The 17,891-nt window shown below is 28.3% G+C and overlaps 1 protein-coding gene across 1 annotated transcript; it reads left to right on the forward strand.

Annotated features, from left to right (window-relative positions):
- Nucleotides 1-799: 799 nt before the first annotated feature.
- LOC130975537 (small RNA binding protein 1-like) lies at nt 800-1,376 on the forward strand. Its single transcript, XM_057900322.1, is given in 3 exon segments — nt 800-916; nt 918-967; nt 1,115-1,376. Coding segments are annotated over 3 exon segments (429 nt in total).
- Nucleotides 1,377-17,891: the final 16,515 nt, after the last annotated feature.

The following is a 17,891-nucleotide window of genomic DNA, read 5'->3' on the forward strand; positions in this document are numbered from 1 at the left end:
TAAGATCAATTCAACAACAATATCATAAGAACAACCCTCAACACAAGCAAATCAAGCATAATTTTCATGTATTATTGTTAGATTAGTCTTAATTTTTTTAAAAATTTAGCCGTTGAGGGTATATTTGATGCAAATCGAAAACTTTTGGGATAAAATTGAAACAAAATAAAACTTAGGGGTATTTTTGAAACTTTTGCCAAACTTCAGGGACAAAAAATATACTTTACCCTAATTATTATTTTAATTTAAGAGTAAAGAAATTTTTACTTATTTATCTTATTAAAAACTTAATATCATAAAATTATACTTATTCACAAGTAGTATTAACACCAATACTGTTAGTCACGACAAGAAGACCCCGCCCAAATACATTTTAAAAAACGGGAGAGAATATTACCTTAGTTATGAGCATTACCTTAGTTGCATTGGAGCTTTCTTCAATGAGAAAAGTATTTTCAAAATTTTTATGGTCTAATATTCTCTATAAATCATAGCCATTGAATTTTTGAATCATAGCTTAGATTTAAAACTTTTATTAATAATATAATAATTATATATATGTTTAAATATTTTTACAAATACTTCTATTTAAATATTATATTTTTGATTGTCCTTATTTTTCATCTTTTTTCCATCATTCTCTCTTGCCAGTGACGTCACTGAAAGGAAGAGCACGATCGCCACAAGGAGCCGCCGTTGTCGTCATCTTCTCGGGCTGCCTCTGCATGTGCCATCCTCACCGTCGTTCATCCGCATCTTGCCATCACCGAACCGCCGTCGTCGTTATCTAGATATTTCAATGGCTGCCGCAGATGTTGAGTTCCGGTGCTTCGTTGGTGGGCTTGCATGGGCCACCGATAACGAAGTTCTAGAGAAAGCTTTCTCTGCCTACGAAAAAATCGTTGAATCGAAGGTCCGTTTATTGTAGGTATCATCGATCGGGATCTGAACACCGATTCGGATTTGGATTTGTTAAAGCTATCCATCTGATCTGTGATATGTGTTATGTGTTATGTGATCTGTTTTTCGTTACTTGATCTCTGTGTTATTCTTGTTACATCGATCAATTTCTATTCGGTTCTCGAATCTGATAATTATCTTTGTTCTTTCTCACATCTTTTTTTTCTGAGCAAGCCATGAGGGATGCGATTGATGGCATGAACGGCTCCAACCTTGACGGTTGTAACATCACTGTCAACGAGACTCAATCCCGTGGAGGTGGCGGAGGTGGTGGCTTCAGAAGCGGAGGCCGTAGTGGATATGGTGGTGGCGGATTTAGCCGTGGCGGCGGCGGTGGATACGGAGGCGGGACCATCATGAAGATAGATACAATAGAAACGGTAGTGGCGGCAGTAGCTACGGAGAAAAAGATGTGAGAAAAAGAAGAAGATGGAAGAAGAAGAAGATGATGATGATATTTATATAATTTACTATTTTATTTTATAAATTTTTTTTTCAAGACCACCAAAAACTTGAATATACTTTACCCACCTAAAACAAAGTCTAGTTGCATTAATTTTATTGTACCGCTTTCTTAGCTACTTTTACTGGAAAAATTTCACATTATTCATTTGTAAGATTTGGTTTCAATATTACATGATTTTGAATATAGGACAACTTTGGCATTGTGGTAGCCAAAGATGAAAATTGAAAGAGACATCAACTGAGTAAACATGATTAGTGTGATCGCAACACAATTGTGTATATATATACAGGGCCACACATATTCCTCAACTTAAATCAATAACACCAACAACTATTATACACTTTTTAATTTAGATATGGAAAGAGAAATGGTGTAGGACACAGTTATTAAGTGTATAGATGCTTTACGCAGTTGTGGTGTCAAAAGCAAATCGGACCGTCCGATTTGTATTTAAAAAATTAAAAAAATTACATCACACAAATCGGACCGTCGAATTTGTATTTTAAACAATTAAAAAAAATAATATTGAAATTGGACCATCCGATTTTTGTTTTCAAAATAAATTTTAAAAAAAGTACAAATCGGATCCTCCGATTTTTCCTCCTACATCCGATTTGTGTTCAAAATTTTTTTAACAAAGAAATCGGACAGTCCGATTTCTTCACTTTATGGTTCAGAAAAAATTATCCCACATTCATATCTAGCACCACCCACCTCTAGGGGTGGCAATGGGTAGGGTAGGGTAGGGTTTGGAGCCAACCCTAACCCTACCCGCGGGTTAAAAATTTCATATAAACTCAACCCTACCATACTCGCGGGTTGAGAATATCTCAACCCTAACCCTACCCGTTCTCAACCCGCGGGTACCCGACCTTACCGCGGGTTATAAAAAAAATACAACATTATCATATAACTTTATAATAATTTAAAATAGAACTGATTTTTATGTAAAAAAAATATTAAATTATCAATTAATAATATTCTTTTAGTGGCTAAGGATTTTTTTCATTTAGTGATAGATCTTTAGTTCAACATCCACTTGAAACATATTTTTATATAAGTATATAACATATACATATATAGGGTGTGGGTTGGTCGGGTAGGGTTGAAGTTCAACCCGCACCCTACCCGACCCGCATGAAAACCCTACCCGCATCCTACTCTATCCGCTGCGGATCGAGTTGGTAACTCTACCCGAATTGGGTACCCGCAGATATGATACATATTACCACCCCTACCCACCTCTATACCTATGCACAACACACACAGAATCTGCATATCCAAAAAAATTAGCCACCATGGTATGTCACTAATTTCCTCTGATTTCCTTTTCTTCTTTATTTATTTTTCTTTTTTTTTGGGAGGGGGGAGGGTCTTGGGCAACCCAGGACCAGAACAGAGAACCCATGTTCCCCATCCTTTTGCGCGCGCGAGAGAGAGGCTGGCTTTACCATGCTACGATGCGGCTTCCTCTCCTCAGCAACCCGGCGCGGTGATCGGAACCGTGAGCGCTGAGGGAAATTTTTCAGAGAAGGGAGGTTTTTTTTTTGGTCAGGACAACGGGCCCTTAGCTAGGCCCTAACCCAAACAATATAAAGCTTCACTCGATTCAGCTTCAGGCTGCATTTGAACTTGCTCTTCACCTGACCAAAAAGAAAAAAGAACTTGCTCTTCGAGAAGGGGCGTTTCTATAACGGCTTCCTCTTCTTTTGGGCATGACACATTTCTTTTTGTACTGGCCCAGTTTTTTATTCTTTTTAAATATATTTTTAGATTGCTTGTTTAAACTATTGTGTGTGTTCCATTATTTGTGACTAGTTAGTTTTTCTTTTATTTTGGGCTACGGCCCCATCAGTTTACCCAATTTTTTTTATATTCTCATATTATTTGCCTCTAATTGAATTAATTAAACAACTAAACTTCTGAATTTTTGCCTTATTGATATGTTTTCAATTTTACAGAACCATGTTCATATGGACAAAATATTAATTAAGATTAAGATTTTCAAATCAAATCTTTTATTTATTTTCTTTAAAAAACCTCAAAACCATCAATTTGTCACTTATTTTATATATACAAGTGTATTAACCCGTGTCATGCACGTAATAAGATTGAAATTATAATTTTAAATTATTTTATTAAGATTAATTTAAATTATAATAATTTGATTAATAAAAATATAACATGTTATATATTATTTGTTTTTTCTTAAACTAGTATTAAATATATTAACTCTAAAATAATTATTAATTAATTTTAGTAATCAACTTTTTTCAATAAATCAAACATATATATTTAGTGTGACCATAAATAACTTAATAATACTTAGACCCACCAACAAATTTTTATATATTGTTTTACTGTCAAGTAAGAATATATCAAAATTAACTCAAAATAAATAATAAATTATTAGAGAATTCTAATGCATAAAATTCTATAATAAACAATAAATAATTTAAATCAACTAAAAAATAACTCAATACTTTTCTTTGATACCTACAAAATATATACCTGAAATAATATTATATCAATGTTAGTATACAGTTTTACAATCATCGGCCGTATTTACTATACATGACTCCTTCTTAAAAGTTATTCTATACACGTGTGCAGTCGGAAGATAAATTATTGGACTTTATTTTATTTTTCTAAATTATTATAATTATGCATTATTCATTAAATGCTAATTGTAATATTGTAATATAATTATAATAAAGATATTTTTCTAAAATAAACTTAGAAGAGAGAATAGTAATTTCATTTTGGAGGAAAAATGAATTTATGAGAAATTGATACCTCACTTTTATTAGTTGATAATGTATTAAATATTAATTTTGTATAATTGTAATAAAAATATTTCTCTAAATTAGTATAATCATGCATTATTCGTTAAATATTAATTGTAATATAATTATAATAAATATATTTTTTTAAAATAAATTTAGAAAAGAAAATAGTGATTTCATTTTAGAGAAAAAATGAATTCATGAGAAATTAACACTACTTTTATTAGTTGGAGAAAAAATTCAGTTTTAGTATATTTTGTCATTATTATACATTTTTCTCTAATCATATATCTACTGTTTTCCTTTCTTTATTTCAGTATTTTGAATTTGGGTTTAACTTCTCGTAGTTCTAACTTCTCGTAGTTCTTACTTCTCAGTCATTCTATTAGATGTAGTTGATAACTATTGAAATTTTTTTATTAATATAGGAAAAAATATATTATTATATGATAGAATTAATATGAGTATATTTTATTATTAAATAAATAAAGTTAATATAAAATAAAATTATAAATAAAAAAGCAAAGAAAATAAAATTAAAATAGCAAAAGTGATAAAAAGATTATTTTTATAATTTTGTTTTGTCATTTTTATGTATAGAAGATTAAAAAATAGTAAATTTTTAACTAAATTAATTTATATTTGTTGTATTCAATTTAAATAAGTAATAAATTATCTTATTTTAATTTATTCCTTAAATTTATATATCATAAAAATTAAATCAAATAATTAATATACATAATTTTAAATTGTGTGATACTTAAATATCTATTCAAATCAATTAGTTGATATAATTAATCCATCATAATGAATTGACTTTAATGAGTTAAACAAAATAAAGCAGAAACATGCTACGTTGATTCTATCATTAAAGGTAAAAATTCGATTTTTATATAATAGAATAGATAGAATAGATAATATAATAGATGGCGAGAAAGAGAAAGATAAACATTTTAGATTCTAAGTTGTTTCATTTGAATGTTGCAATGTGGGTATCACATTATTTTACTTATTCTACCCAATGGACTCTTTTAATTTGTAACTTTATTTCAGTATTAATGGAATATCACTACGTTTGAGTACTAAATTAAAATTCAATTGAAACCGAAAAAAAAGTGAAGAGTATAAAATTATTGATTGAAAAACATTCTAAATAATAAAAAGTCAAATTAACTTTTATATAAATAGAAATTATTTAATTTAAATTACAATTTCATATAACAAAACAGTGGTTAACAAAAATTATGGAATCTTTTTTTGACATATGTATTATGCCATACGTATAAATTATATGGGGTATTTTATAAATTCATATATATGCATAACAAAACAGTTTAATATTATATATTGTCTACATTAATTATATGCCAAAATTTTGAAAAAAAGATAAAAGAGGAGATATATAAATATATATAATATTATTGCTATATATAAAGCAGTTTTATATTACTATAATTATAGAGACTTACTATAATTATATCAAATTTAATTATGACTGTAAATAAATAAAATAGGAAACAATCAAAACTAATTTTTTTTTCTTTTTATGGTCAAAAGTTACCGTAAATATAAAAAATAAAAATCTGTAATGCTTAAAAATTTGAGTAGAAAATAAAATTTCATAAGCTAAATTTAATTTGTTAACTAATTAATTTTATGTCCATATAATATTATTATTAGTCAATTATATTCAAATTATTAGTCAATTATTTTTATGAGAATTCTTGCTATAATTAGATTATACTTATGTTTTTATCTTGTATTAATCGTTATAATTAATTTAATAAAGATATTTATTAAGTATATATGTTATCTATATTAATTATATGCCAATATTTTTAAGAATGCATTAAAAAAGTGATATATAAATGTATATAAAATTATTGTTATATAAAACATAAATTTAAATAATATATAGAAAACATATATCCTGTGTATAAAAATGTGATTATTAGTAATTTTATTAATAAATCTTTTTTTAAATTATTACTAATTTCAATTTTATTAGAAAATTTGAGCAAATAATTTTTCTTGCCATAAATAATATACTAAAACTGTTAGTATATTGAACTCTATATGGTTAATTGAATTTATCAATGATTTTCCTGTGTAAATCGTTATTACCCAGTTTTTAATAATTACTTAATATACAAAATTTGAAATTGGAAATTGTTATTACTAATTCAATTAACTGATTAATTGAGTAATAATTGTCAAATTATTAAGGTGCAAAATCATTGATTTACTCAATAGATTTCCATATATTATTTATATTTCAAGTAATAATTTGAAATTATATTATTTACGCAGTTAATAATACTATTATTAAAAATTATTTTTTGCATTGATTTTTAAATCAATTATTAAATAATTATTTTTGTTAAGATAATTGTTTATAAATTATTTCAAATTATATTTTGTTAAGATATAATTATTTAAATTATTACTCATGGCACGGGTATAATTTCATTTTATACCAATTAATCAATTATAATTATATAGCACGGGTATAATTTCAATTTTATTCACGGATTATTTTCTGTAATAATATACGACATATTATTTACTGTGATAATCTAATTTAATTGATTTGTATCTTATTTACTTACATAAATGATTAAAATATATAACATAAATATCGTAATTATTATAATTAACATATTTTATTATAATTAAATATTGATTTGATATAATTATAATGAAAATATTTTTCTAAAATAATATAATCATATATTATTCATGAGCTAATTATTTGACAAAAAACCTTAATATGATTTTTATATCTCCGCTATGGGAAATAACTACTTAGATATACCAAATAATATGTAACATATTACTATCTGTATAAGTTAAGGCACAAAGATAGAATTTAATTAAGGTGATTGAAACTTTCACGAAATAGAATATGAGCTCAATTGAATAAAAAAGGGTACTCGATTTCGCATTAATTAGCTAGTCGAAGAAATAACATAATCATACATTATTCATGTTTCATTATTTTTTTTAGATAAAATCTATTTTTATTGGCAAATAAATTGTGTTTAGGTCAACGATTTAATATATATGTAGGTTGCATTTTTTGTCAAATATAATGAAAATACAAATAAAGAAATAAAGGATAAAAATAAACTTAATTATACCTGACACTACTTTATTTTATTAAATTATTTAAAAATAGCACATTCACAAAAAATATTCATAATATATAAATTGAGGCAATAATTTAAAATTCTATAATTATAATTTAATCACGTATAGTATAGAATCATTCTTATAACGACAACCAACTGAAATAACATCGTAAATTTCAATATTTAGAATTTGTACAAAATCAGACCATCCTCTTGTTAGATAAGCTTCATCATCCGCTATTCATGCAATGCGGTAAGGTATAGAATTGCCACACCGAGAAACCAAACTAACTCTTATTCCCCTCAATAGTATTGCATGCATACAAAAGAAAGCTGGTAATTTCTGAAAAAAATCAAAATATGTTAAAAAATTATTCTAATAATAAACAGCTTAAAATAAGAAAATTTAAATATATTACCAATCGTTCAAATTGCATATCTGAATTTGTCATCACGAATTTAGCAAAACTGAACTTAAATTGAGGAAATTGAATCTCATTATGTGCTCTACTTCAAAAAATTTCGGACAGACGTAAAAAGCATGGAGGGGATGGAACTTGAACTTGTCCTATAAAATTCCGTGGATGCAATTTCTCAATCAAAAACCGATCTCTTCCTAAGAAATCTAGCTTTAACCACATTCCATTAAGTTGGTCATAATAGGTGAGTAGATCCAACCATCCTTCGATAAAGTAGAGACTATTGCCCCTTCTTTAAACGCTTACATCCATATAGTTGAAACCCGAATCAGTGAAGACAACTCGATGAGGTATTTTATGGATGTGATGCATTGTAAATGATTGTAGCAAAAGACAATCGAACTGGAACATTAAACGGTAAAAATAACTTAGAGTAACAACAAATAATAAATTATCAAAAGAATAATATAATAGAATGAGTATATCAAAAATATTATAAAAAATTATAAATTGTACCTTAAAAGGATCAACTTCAATAGAAAACTAAGAATACATTCTTATTCCATGAAGTAGTAAAAAAAACATTAAATATAAAATTATGAATTGACTCTCAAATTTAGATTCATATACCACAGAAAAACACTATATATAGACTTTAGTAAAACAAAAATAAATATGTAAATTACTTATTATTAAGGTAATTTTTTAATAATGCATTAAATATTGATTTGATATAATTATAATGAATATATGTTCCTAAATTAGTATAATTATATATTATTCATTAAATATTAATTATAATATAATTATAATAAAGATATTTTTGATAAAATAATATAGAATAATTAATTGATATTGACATGAATAATTTCATCATATCACGGGTAACAAAGATTTTTTATTATTAGTATTACTATTATTGATATTATTATTATTAAAATGATTAAAAGTATTTTTAATTGATATTGATAAGTAGTTTAATAGTGCATTAAATATTGATTTGATATAATTATAATGAAGATATGTTTCTAAATTAATATAATTATATATTATTCATTAAATTATAATTATAATATAATTATAATAAAAATATTTTTTATAAAATAATTTAAAAAAATTAATTGATAAACGTGAATAATTTCATCATATCACGGGTAACAAAGATTTATTATTATTATTATTATTATTATTATTATTATTATTATTATTATTATTATTATTATTATTATTGTCATTAAAATTATTAAAAGTATTTTTAATTGATAATTGATAAGTAGTTTAATAGTGCATTAAATATTAATTTGATATAATTATAATGAAGATATGTTACTAAATTAGTATAATTATATATTATTCATTAAGTATTAATTATAATATAATTACAATAAATATATTTTTTTATAAATTAATTTAAAATAAAAAAATTTCATTCATTTTGGAGGGAAAACAGAGGCATAAAAGATCGACACGTCACCTTTAGTAGTTGAGGAAAAACCCAATTTTAGTATATTAAGTTGATAAGTTGATTGATAGATATGCTAGAAATAGTCCTCTAATCAAATCAAATCTTTTATTTATTTTCTTTTAAAAACCTCAAAACCATCAATTTATCACTTATTTTATATATATATACTAGAAATAGTCCTCTAAACTAAACTAATATTCCTTTTTGTTTTTTTTTTCTTAGACAAACTAATCCTTTCACTTCCTCAAATGATTTATTGAAGAACGAAAAATAACAATTTTATACAAGAATTAAGAATTTTTTGGTTGAAGAAAACGTATTTTATTTTCATTTTCAATATTTTATAAACTTAAAATTTAATAACAATGTAAAAATTTAAAATAATTAAAATAAAAATTCTTTTTTTTTTACTTATTTAAAACACAAAAATTAAAAAAAATGTGATAATTTTTTTTTCAAACCGAAACACGAATATTAAAATAGCTCTACAGCCAAACTAAAAACAGCATTTTACGAATCACTAGTCTTCATACACACATCACACTAACAGCTAAACACATAGCATAGGCATCACGTCCTTACTTTTATTATCAGCACTATAGAATTTTTTCTTTTAGTGTAAACTAACTTTTTCTTTATTTTTTTTTCCAGCCATCTGCTAATTTGAAAATGCAACGTACTGGAACACCCCCCCCCCCCCCCCAAAACCATGTAAATTGGGTTTTTTTTTAAATATTATATCACTTGTATTTTAACTAAAAAAAAAGTTTATTGTTGTATTTTATTCAATTAGATGATAAAAATATATATAAGTGTTACGGATCCGGCCCACGGACCCCGGACCCATGACCAAAACCCGAACCCGGCTTATCGGGTCAACCCATCCCGACTTTCTAGAAGGCACCGAATCGGCCCTCTGGATCCTCTAACTAACTTTCGAATTCAAACATCTCCCTTATCTTAAGCAAATAAGATAAGATAAGATTATCACCATCACCTATAAATAGAGGACCCAGGTCCCTCCAGGTATTCATTCATTCCACACACCTTATACCTCTTAGATCTATTCTGACTTGAGCGTCGGAGTGTCTTTGCAGGTACCCCCCCCCCCCGCTCCATCAGGGCCGTCCTACATCCGATCCGACCCGCAGGTTCCCGATCCTCCTCTCAACCCGTATCAGAAGCATTCTGTACAATAAGATATCTCAATATTATTTAAAAAATTATTTTAAAGAATCATTACAGAAATTTAATTATCAAAAAGGACTTTTAGTATTAAAATTATTAAAAAATTAATTTTTTATTAAAAAACAAATATCTATAAATTATTTTTTTATAAATATATTTTCTCTTTATTTAAATATTTATCTGTCTTTTTCAAATTTTATCTATACACCCTTATTTATAACAAAAAAAATTATTATTGCAAACCATTAATTACATTAATAATTTAGTTATTGTTTTTGAAGGTTACTGGAACCATGAAATACTCACAAAAATGGTGGGAAAAGATATCATCCACAATAACATTAAGAGGCTTGCTACACATACAAGTCTTTTTGACTTACAAGTTTTACAAGTTGCTACACATTAGAGTCTTTTAATGCGTTATTTAATTTCCAAAGCGCTACACTCACCGTGAATTATGAACGACTCCTCTTCCTCTTCCTCTTCGTCTTCCTCTTCCTCTTCCTCTTCCTCTTCCTCTTCTTCACTCACCGTGAATTATGAACAACTCATCTTCATCTTCCTTTTCCTCTTCCTCTTCCTCTTCTTCTTCTTCTTCTTCTTCACTCACCGTGGATTATGAACAACTCATCTTCCTCTTCCTCTTCCTCTTCCTCTTCTTCTCCTTCTTCTTCTTCCTCCTCCTCCTCCATGTATTTCTTCGTTATTCTCTTTGCCTTTTCATTAGTTGTTTTATTTGCGTTTATTACTGGTATTCTTGCTTCGTTTTTTTTCGATTTTCATGGTTTCTGAAATCAAGCTTTGAAATCGTTTTGAAGATAATGAAACTTCAGAAATACACCCAAACGATTATAGAAAATACACCCAAACGATTATAGAAAATACACCCAAACGATATTTCTTCGTTATTCTCTTTGCCTTTTCATTAGTTGTTTTACTTGCATTTATTACTGGTATTCTTGCTTCTTTTTTTTCGATTTTCATGGTTTCTGAAATCAAACTTTGAAATCGTTTTGAAAATAATAGAACTTCAGAAATACACCCAAACGATTATAGAAAATACACCCAAACGATTATAGAAAATACACCCAAACGATATTTCTTCGTTATTCTCTTTGCCTTTTCATTAGTTGTTCTACTCGTTTATTACTGGTATTCTTACTTCTTTTTTTTCGATTTTCATGGTTTCTGAAATCAAGCTTTGAAATCGTTTTGAAAATAATGAAACTTCAGAAATACACCCAAACGATTACAGAAAATACACCCAAACGATTATAGAAAATACACCCAAAGGACACTTTATGCATAATTCAGAACTCTTTCTCTTTCTCCTCCTCATATTCTGCTGCTTCTTCTTCTTCAAAAATGATTTCAGAGCTTGATATCAAAAAATAATGGAAATCAAGAATAACGAAAAAAGAAAACAAAGAGAAAAGCACGTAAATGAAGAAGGAGAAAGAGAAGGCAAAAAACGAAAGAAAAGAAGAAGAAGAAGAGGAGGAAGAGGAAGAAGAATGTGCAGCAAGAAGAAGAAGACGATGCAGTGAAATTGTGCAGTAACGGTTGAAGAAGGAGAAAGAGAAAGTAAGAAACGAAAGAAAAAAAGAAGAAGAGGAAGAGGAAGAAGAACGTGCAGTAACGTTCAAGCGCGTTAATATAATAACTTGTAAAGACTTGTATAAAAAAATGCTTGTATATGGAGAATTTCTCTAACATTAATCTTTTCACTAATATGCTGGTTGTTTCGGGAGTTATTAACACCTAGCGTTGGAGATTTTATACTTTTGCTATCATCAACAATCAATTTATTCTTTAAAGAGTACTGCTCTTATATAGAGGAGTTAACATATTGGGAATTGGATTTGGATCCTCTAAATTTTAAAATTCACTTTAAAAGATAAAATTAAATCTATCACCATTTATGTCATAAGTGGAATCAAGAAAAAACATGAGAGATAAAACATTCAATAGTAAAAGATTTAACTTTATTCTCTAAAGTAAAAATCTAAAATTTAGAAGATCCAAATCCTCTCGAATTAGAGGTTCTATACTCCTCAGTATCTATTTTATAATTGCGCAACAGTCGGATTTTGCTAGAAGTTTTGAAATTGGAAAAAAGTAAAATTAAATTTTCGGCACACTTTTTTCATAAGTCTTGTTCCCATGATATGTATCTTAACGTTATGTTGGGCCTTTATTTTTACCATTAGTATACTAAAAAAAGTTCATCATGGGATGCTAACTATTGCGCTTCAACTTTTGGTCGTGATGCCGCTGCTTAATGTTGCTGATTTAGTATCTAAAACAGAAAACAAGGTTGTGAAATTGCATTCTCATACAATCTCGTTGTTATGGTTTATATTTTTAAGAGGGATTGGGATAGTTTCAGTGATAAATTTTATAATATTTCTATTAGCATTTTTACCATGTCTATATAGAAAAACAAGGAGAATAGAATTGCAAAGGGCTCGTTTTACCGACAGTCTTATGGTGTAAGAATATGAATAATTATAATTTTTATATATAACCAATGTAAAATTCGCTCTACCCGCGAACTAAATGTTAATCTATTCTAATAATTGTTATTGTTTCATTATCTATTTTTGAGAGACTAAATAATCTTATTATTTTTTCAGTCTATATTCTTAAATATAAAATTTGTTATATTTATGTATTTAAATAAATATTGTTACACTTTATTATTATACAATTCCTAAAAATTAAAATTTTAATAAAAATAATTTATATTGTAATCACACAATCAACAAATACTAACTTTAATAAAAATAATTTACACGGACTCTAAGTGTAAAAAATATAAGACAATTTGCCGGTACATATCTAATGTGAAGGATTATCTTTTCTCTTTCTATTTCTAAATTTGGACTAGCTAGATGTGTCCCTTTACCTTTTGTGGTATTCACAATTTTTTTTATTGTAATAAACCAATTGGCATTTATATTGTCATGAGAAGGAAATATTTGAAGGACAATGTGGACATTATTATGGAACAGCTTTCTGTCTTGCAAGAAATATATTCTTTGTGCATGTTATGTTCTTTGTAATAAGTGATAATATATGTTAATTTAAATATATACTATCTCAATTATTCTAAATTAATTAATAAAAGAATGTCTTCAAGGGTAACATTTTTGTATTGATACATTTTTTTTAATTTATTGAAAAGCTCCACATGTTTCTCTCTTCTCACAAAATGAATAAAAATCTCACATTTAAAACTTTTTTTTTTCCTTTTGGTACATTATTATATATTTATTAATTTTTTTTTTCATGTTAGTAGATAAATGACTTAACAATATTAAATTGGTTAAGTTTTGATATTATGTTAAAATTGAAATTTATTGAATTATTTTAACTCAAAAACTAACTCGTTCACTCAAAGAATAATAAATATTTCACCGTTATAAACTATTTAAGAATTATAATTTTTTAGAGATGTAAGACAAATCTCAATTCTAATGATAACATGTAATGTAATAGTAGACTAGCAGTGTAATTGCTCCGTATATATAAATAATTGAATATTTTAGATGAAAAAATATAAAAATAAATAGATAATAACAAAATTATTCTAATAAAATGAACTTTACCCTAATAATTAACAAATTTGATTCTATTTTGAATAAATTAAGTTTGATTTTTTTTTAACAAAAAAAAATTCAAATATGTGACTTCTCTTAGATAAATATGAAAAGATTATATCATTTGAGTTATAATTAATTGACAAATTAAGTTTGAGTTTAACAAACTAAACAATAATTTGATATTATTATAGTCATTTTATGCATTGATTATCTAAGCTAGCCCATTGGATCTGATTGTTGACGGCTATCTATATATATGCGGCCACAAATGAATCAAGAACAAGAAAGAAGCCAACCAACTTTGGTTTTGATTTAGTGTCCACGCATCAAATTAATTATCAAATAATTAATACCAATGTCAAACTCAGCGAGAAAAATGTGAAACCTAGTTGGAATAGTAGTCACCATTGGAAGTGAAATCATCACAAATTTAAATTTAAATTTAAATAATATAAAGGGGCTACTCAGATAAAACGTCTTTTTTTAAAGATATTTTTTAATAATTAAAATTTAAATATATATAATAGATTAATTTATATTATTTTTGTCAAAATTAAGCCAAATAAATTAATTTGACCGAAAAGACAATGAATCAAATCTTGAACCGATCTAAATTTATTTTTTTTATAGAAAATAACTATAATATCCTTATTATAGAAAATAATTAAAATATTCCTATTATAGAAGTATTTTAGTTATTTTCTATAATAAGTGTATTGTAATCATTTTTTATAAAAAAATAAAATTAATTTAGACCAATTCAAGATTTGATTCACAATTTTTTTGGTCAAATTAATTTATCTGACCTAATTTTGACAAATGTAACACGATTTAATTGATTATATGATAAAATTGTGAAAAAATAGAAAAGTGTGTAATATTGTTCAAGTGTCTGTGCACCTAAGATATGTTGGAAAAAGACTCTATTTATAGAGCACATTCTAATACCACCCATCACACAATTCACAAACCAATCTTTTCTTTTCCTTCTCTGTGTTTTGTTCTGATGGAGAATAATCAATTTTTCTTTTTTGTGGTTTATCCCAATGTGATAGTCAAACACGGTGATGAGGGAGTGATTTTTGAGTCTGATAAGACTGTCATGCTGCACACTAACCGAGTTGATACCTTATATGCGTTCAAGATGGTCATGCTGAGCAATATGGGTGGAATAGGTACGAAGGAAGTTGGGTGGGTTGCATATAGATTTCTGCACGCGCCTTCCGAATGGTGGATTTACCAACTGATTATTTTGATTGATGAGATCAACATGTAAGGGTAATATTCGACGTACATGTACGACTAATGCCGCAAGAACCGCCTCCCCCAAAAGAAATCTGACGCGGCAGGCCTGCTGCCACCAGGCAAAGTACTCCTGTGTAGGACAAAGATCCAGATGTCTGTCGATCGTAACCAAGTGTTGTGGCTGGTAACGACCCCTGAAAAGATCATACCGCTCACGGTGCTGATCGGGCCAAAAGATATAATCTTCCATTGTCGTCTTGAGCAAATATTTGTCGATGTGCATCAGATCCGCAAGCCTGTGCTATTGCCCCCTAGCTACCTCTTCACTCTGTCAACGTGATGAAACTCGACAAAGTGAAAGCATACAATAAGGACGATAGACCTCTATGTGTAAATTTTCATGCCACTCATAAGCCAATCCGGCACAATCTGACCCAGCTGGGGATGTGTACACTGAAACTGTTCACATCGGATTAAAGTCATGTAATTATTAGAATCCATATACCAATGCATTGAAAAACTAACAAACAAAAAACCTTAAATACCTGGTCAAATGTTAGGGCATCCATGCGACAGCGTAGACTCTGGATCTTGCCATCATGACGATCTCTACTTTGTTGACCCAGTCCTGGCAACCTGCACAGAATAAAAATATTTAAACAGAATTTACTTAATTATATTTCATAATGGCTAACAAGCGCTCAATGCATACTAGTTGGTAACTTAAAAATTATTTACAATATGCACGTACCTAATGGCAAGTGGGAACCTGATGAGATCGTATTCCGCCGGGTTAAAACACGAAAATCTATGGTATAACCACGAGACAACAAGCAGCATACACCCGGCAATGTCAGTTACATTACGCGCTGCTGCAGTATACTGTAAGACCCAAGACTTTTGAAAAGTCTTATTTTGAACTAATCCCAAATTATATATTTATTTATAGTTTTAATTTCAGAAATTATTCTTATTGAAAATAATTAAAGGCAATTAATTGGATTTGAAATAAATTAAGATTTTTATCCAAATTCTATACATATGGATTATTTTCCTATTTATGATTTAAAGTTCTAGAAATTTGAAAAAATAATGAGGTTTGGCTATTTAAATTAGAATTTTATTTAATTTTATAATTATTGAATTATTTTCTATATTTAAATTATAAAGTTGGTAGTTATGAGATAATAAGAATTTTATATGATTCGATTTTAGATGCTTTATATTTATATCATTTAATACTTTAAGTTAAAGGTAAAGAAAATTAATTATATTACCATGTATTTTCAATTAGAGTAATTTATTGAGAATCAATTAGTACTTTTATACCACAAAAAAAATTTTAAAATAAATTTTAGAGATTAAATTAGTTTTCCAAATATTAATATTTTATGCGCCAATTTTATTAAAATTACCAAACTACATATACCTATATTTTACCAAAATCCTAAATCCCCAAAATATCACACTAACCCTAATTTCCCCAAAAACCTAGCCGCCAATGCAAACCCCCTTACATACCCACTAACAGAAGAAGAAAAAAAGAAAAGAAAAGAGAAGGGAGCAGAGGGCGTTGAGGAAGAAGGAGAAAGGGGGAAGAGGGAAGAGAGGAAGACGGCGCTGGCGGGCATCACTGCCGCCACGCTGTTGTGTCACCGTCAAAGGAGAGTGGGAGCTGCGTGGAGAAGCCTAGCCAAAGAAAGAAAGGAGGACACGAGCAAGGGAAGAAGAGAAAGGGAAGCCATTACCATTACCCGTGTCGCAATCGAGGGAAGGGATCTGCCGCGCGCAGCCGCCACTGTTCAGTCTCGTCTCATCGCCAGTCACTGTAGTTGTCGCCAATGATGGAGAAGAGAGAGAGATGAATGCGAGGAGGGAGAGAGAAGCCCCTCGCGTTGTTGCTGTCGCGTTGGAGAGCTGACTGTCGAGTAAGCACTGTTGTGAACTCTTGTTGCCTGCACCGCCGTGAGTCAAGCCGTCACCGCCATGCCATCATCGCGTCGTGGATCTGCTCCATCACTGAACTGAGCTATAGGTGAAGGGTCAGAACGCAACGGGAAAGGGAGACAACCTCCGCCGCTGTCTTGCCGCCAGACCTGTGTTGAATTAAACATTTGGGAATGAACTTTGGTGTTGAATTAAACATTGTGTTTCTTGATTGCGTGGTTGGTTTCTAATTGAGATTTTCTTATAAGAAAGGAAAGGTTTCGGATTTCTAAAAGATTAAACATTATTTCTTTGAAAAGGTTTTGAACGATTACCTATTAGTTTTTAAAAGATTCATAAGGCAATGATAATCACTGAGCTTGAGAACAGTTTTCCTATTAAATATCTTCTTATGACAACTTTGAAACTCTGTGGTGAGACCGTGTGGTTAGGTTCTCACCCCCCTACAGCTTTACCTTTTCAGGAACCAGATGAAGCATTATGAAGAGTTATACTACGTTTGGTTTATTTGTTGTTATATTAATTAGATTACTTTCTTCCCTCGTCTTTGTTATTACAAGTTTGTAAGAGGGATAGGAGTTGTATGTTTTATATCTTTATTATATTATAACATATTATGTAAGGAGTCTTGTATATGAATCCATGTCTGCTTGTATTTTTCTTAAGATAAATTATTTAT

This window comes from Arachis stenosperma, chromosome 4 (genome assembly GCF_014773155.1).
Source record: "Arachis stenosperma cultivar V10309 chromosome 4, arast.V10309.gnm1.PFL2, whole genome shotgun sequence".
Taxonomy (NCBI): Eukaryota; Viridiplantae; Streptophyta; class Magnoliopsida; order Fabales; family Fabaceae; genus Arachis; species Arachis stenosperma.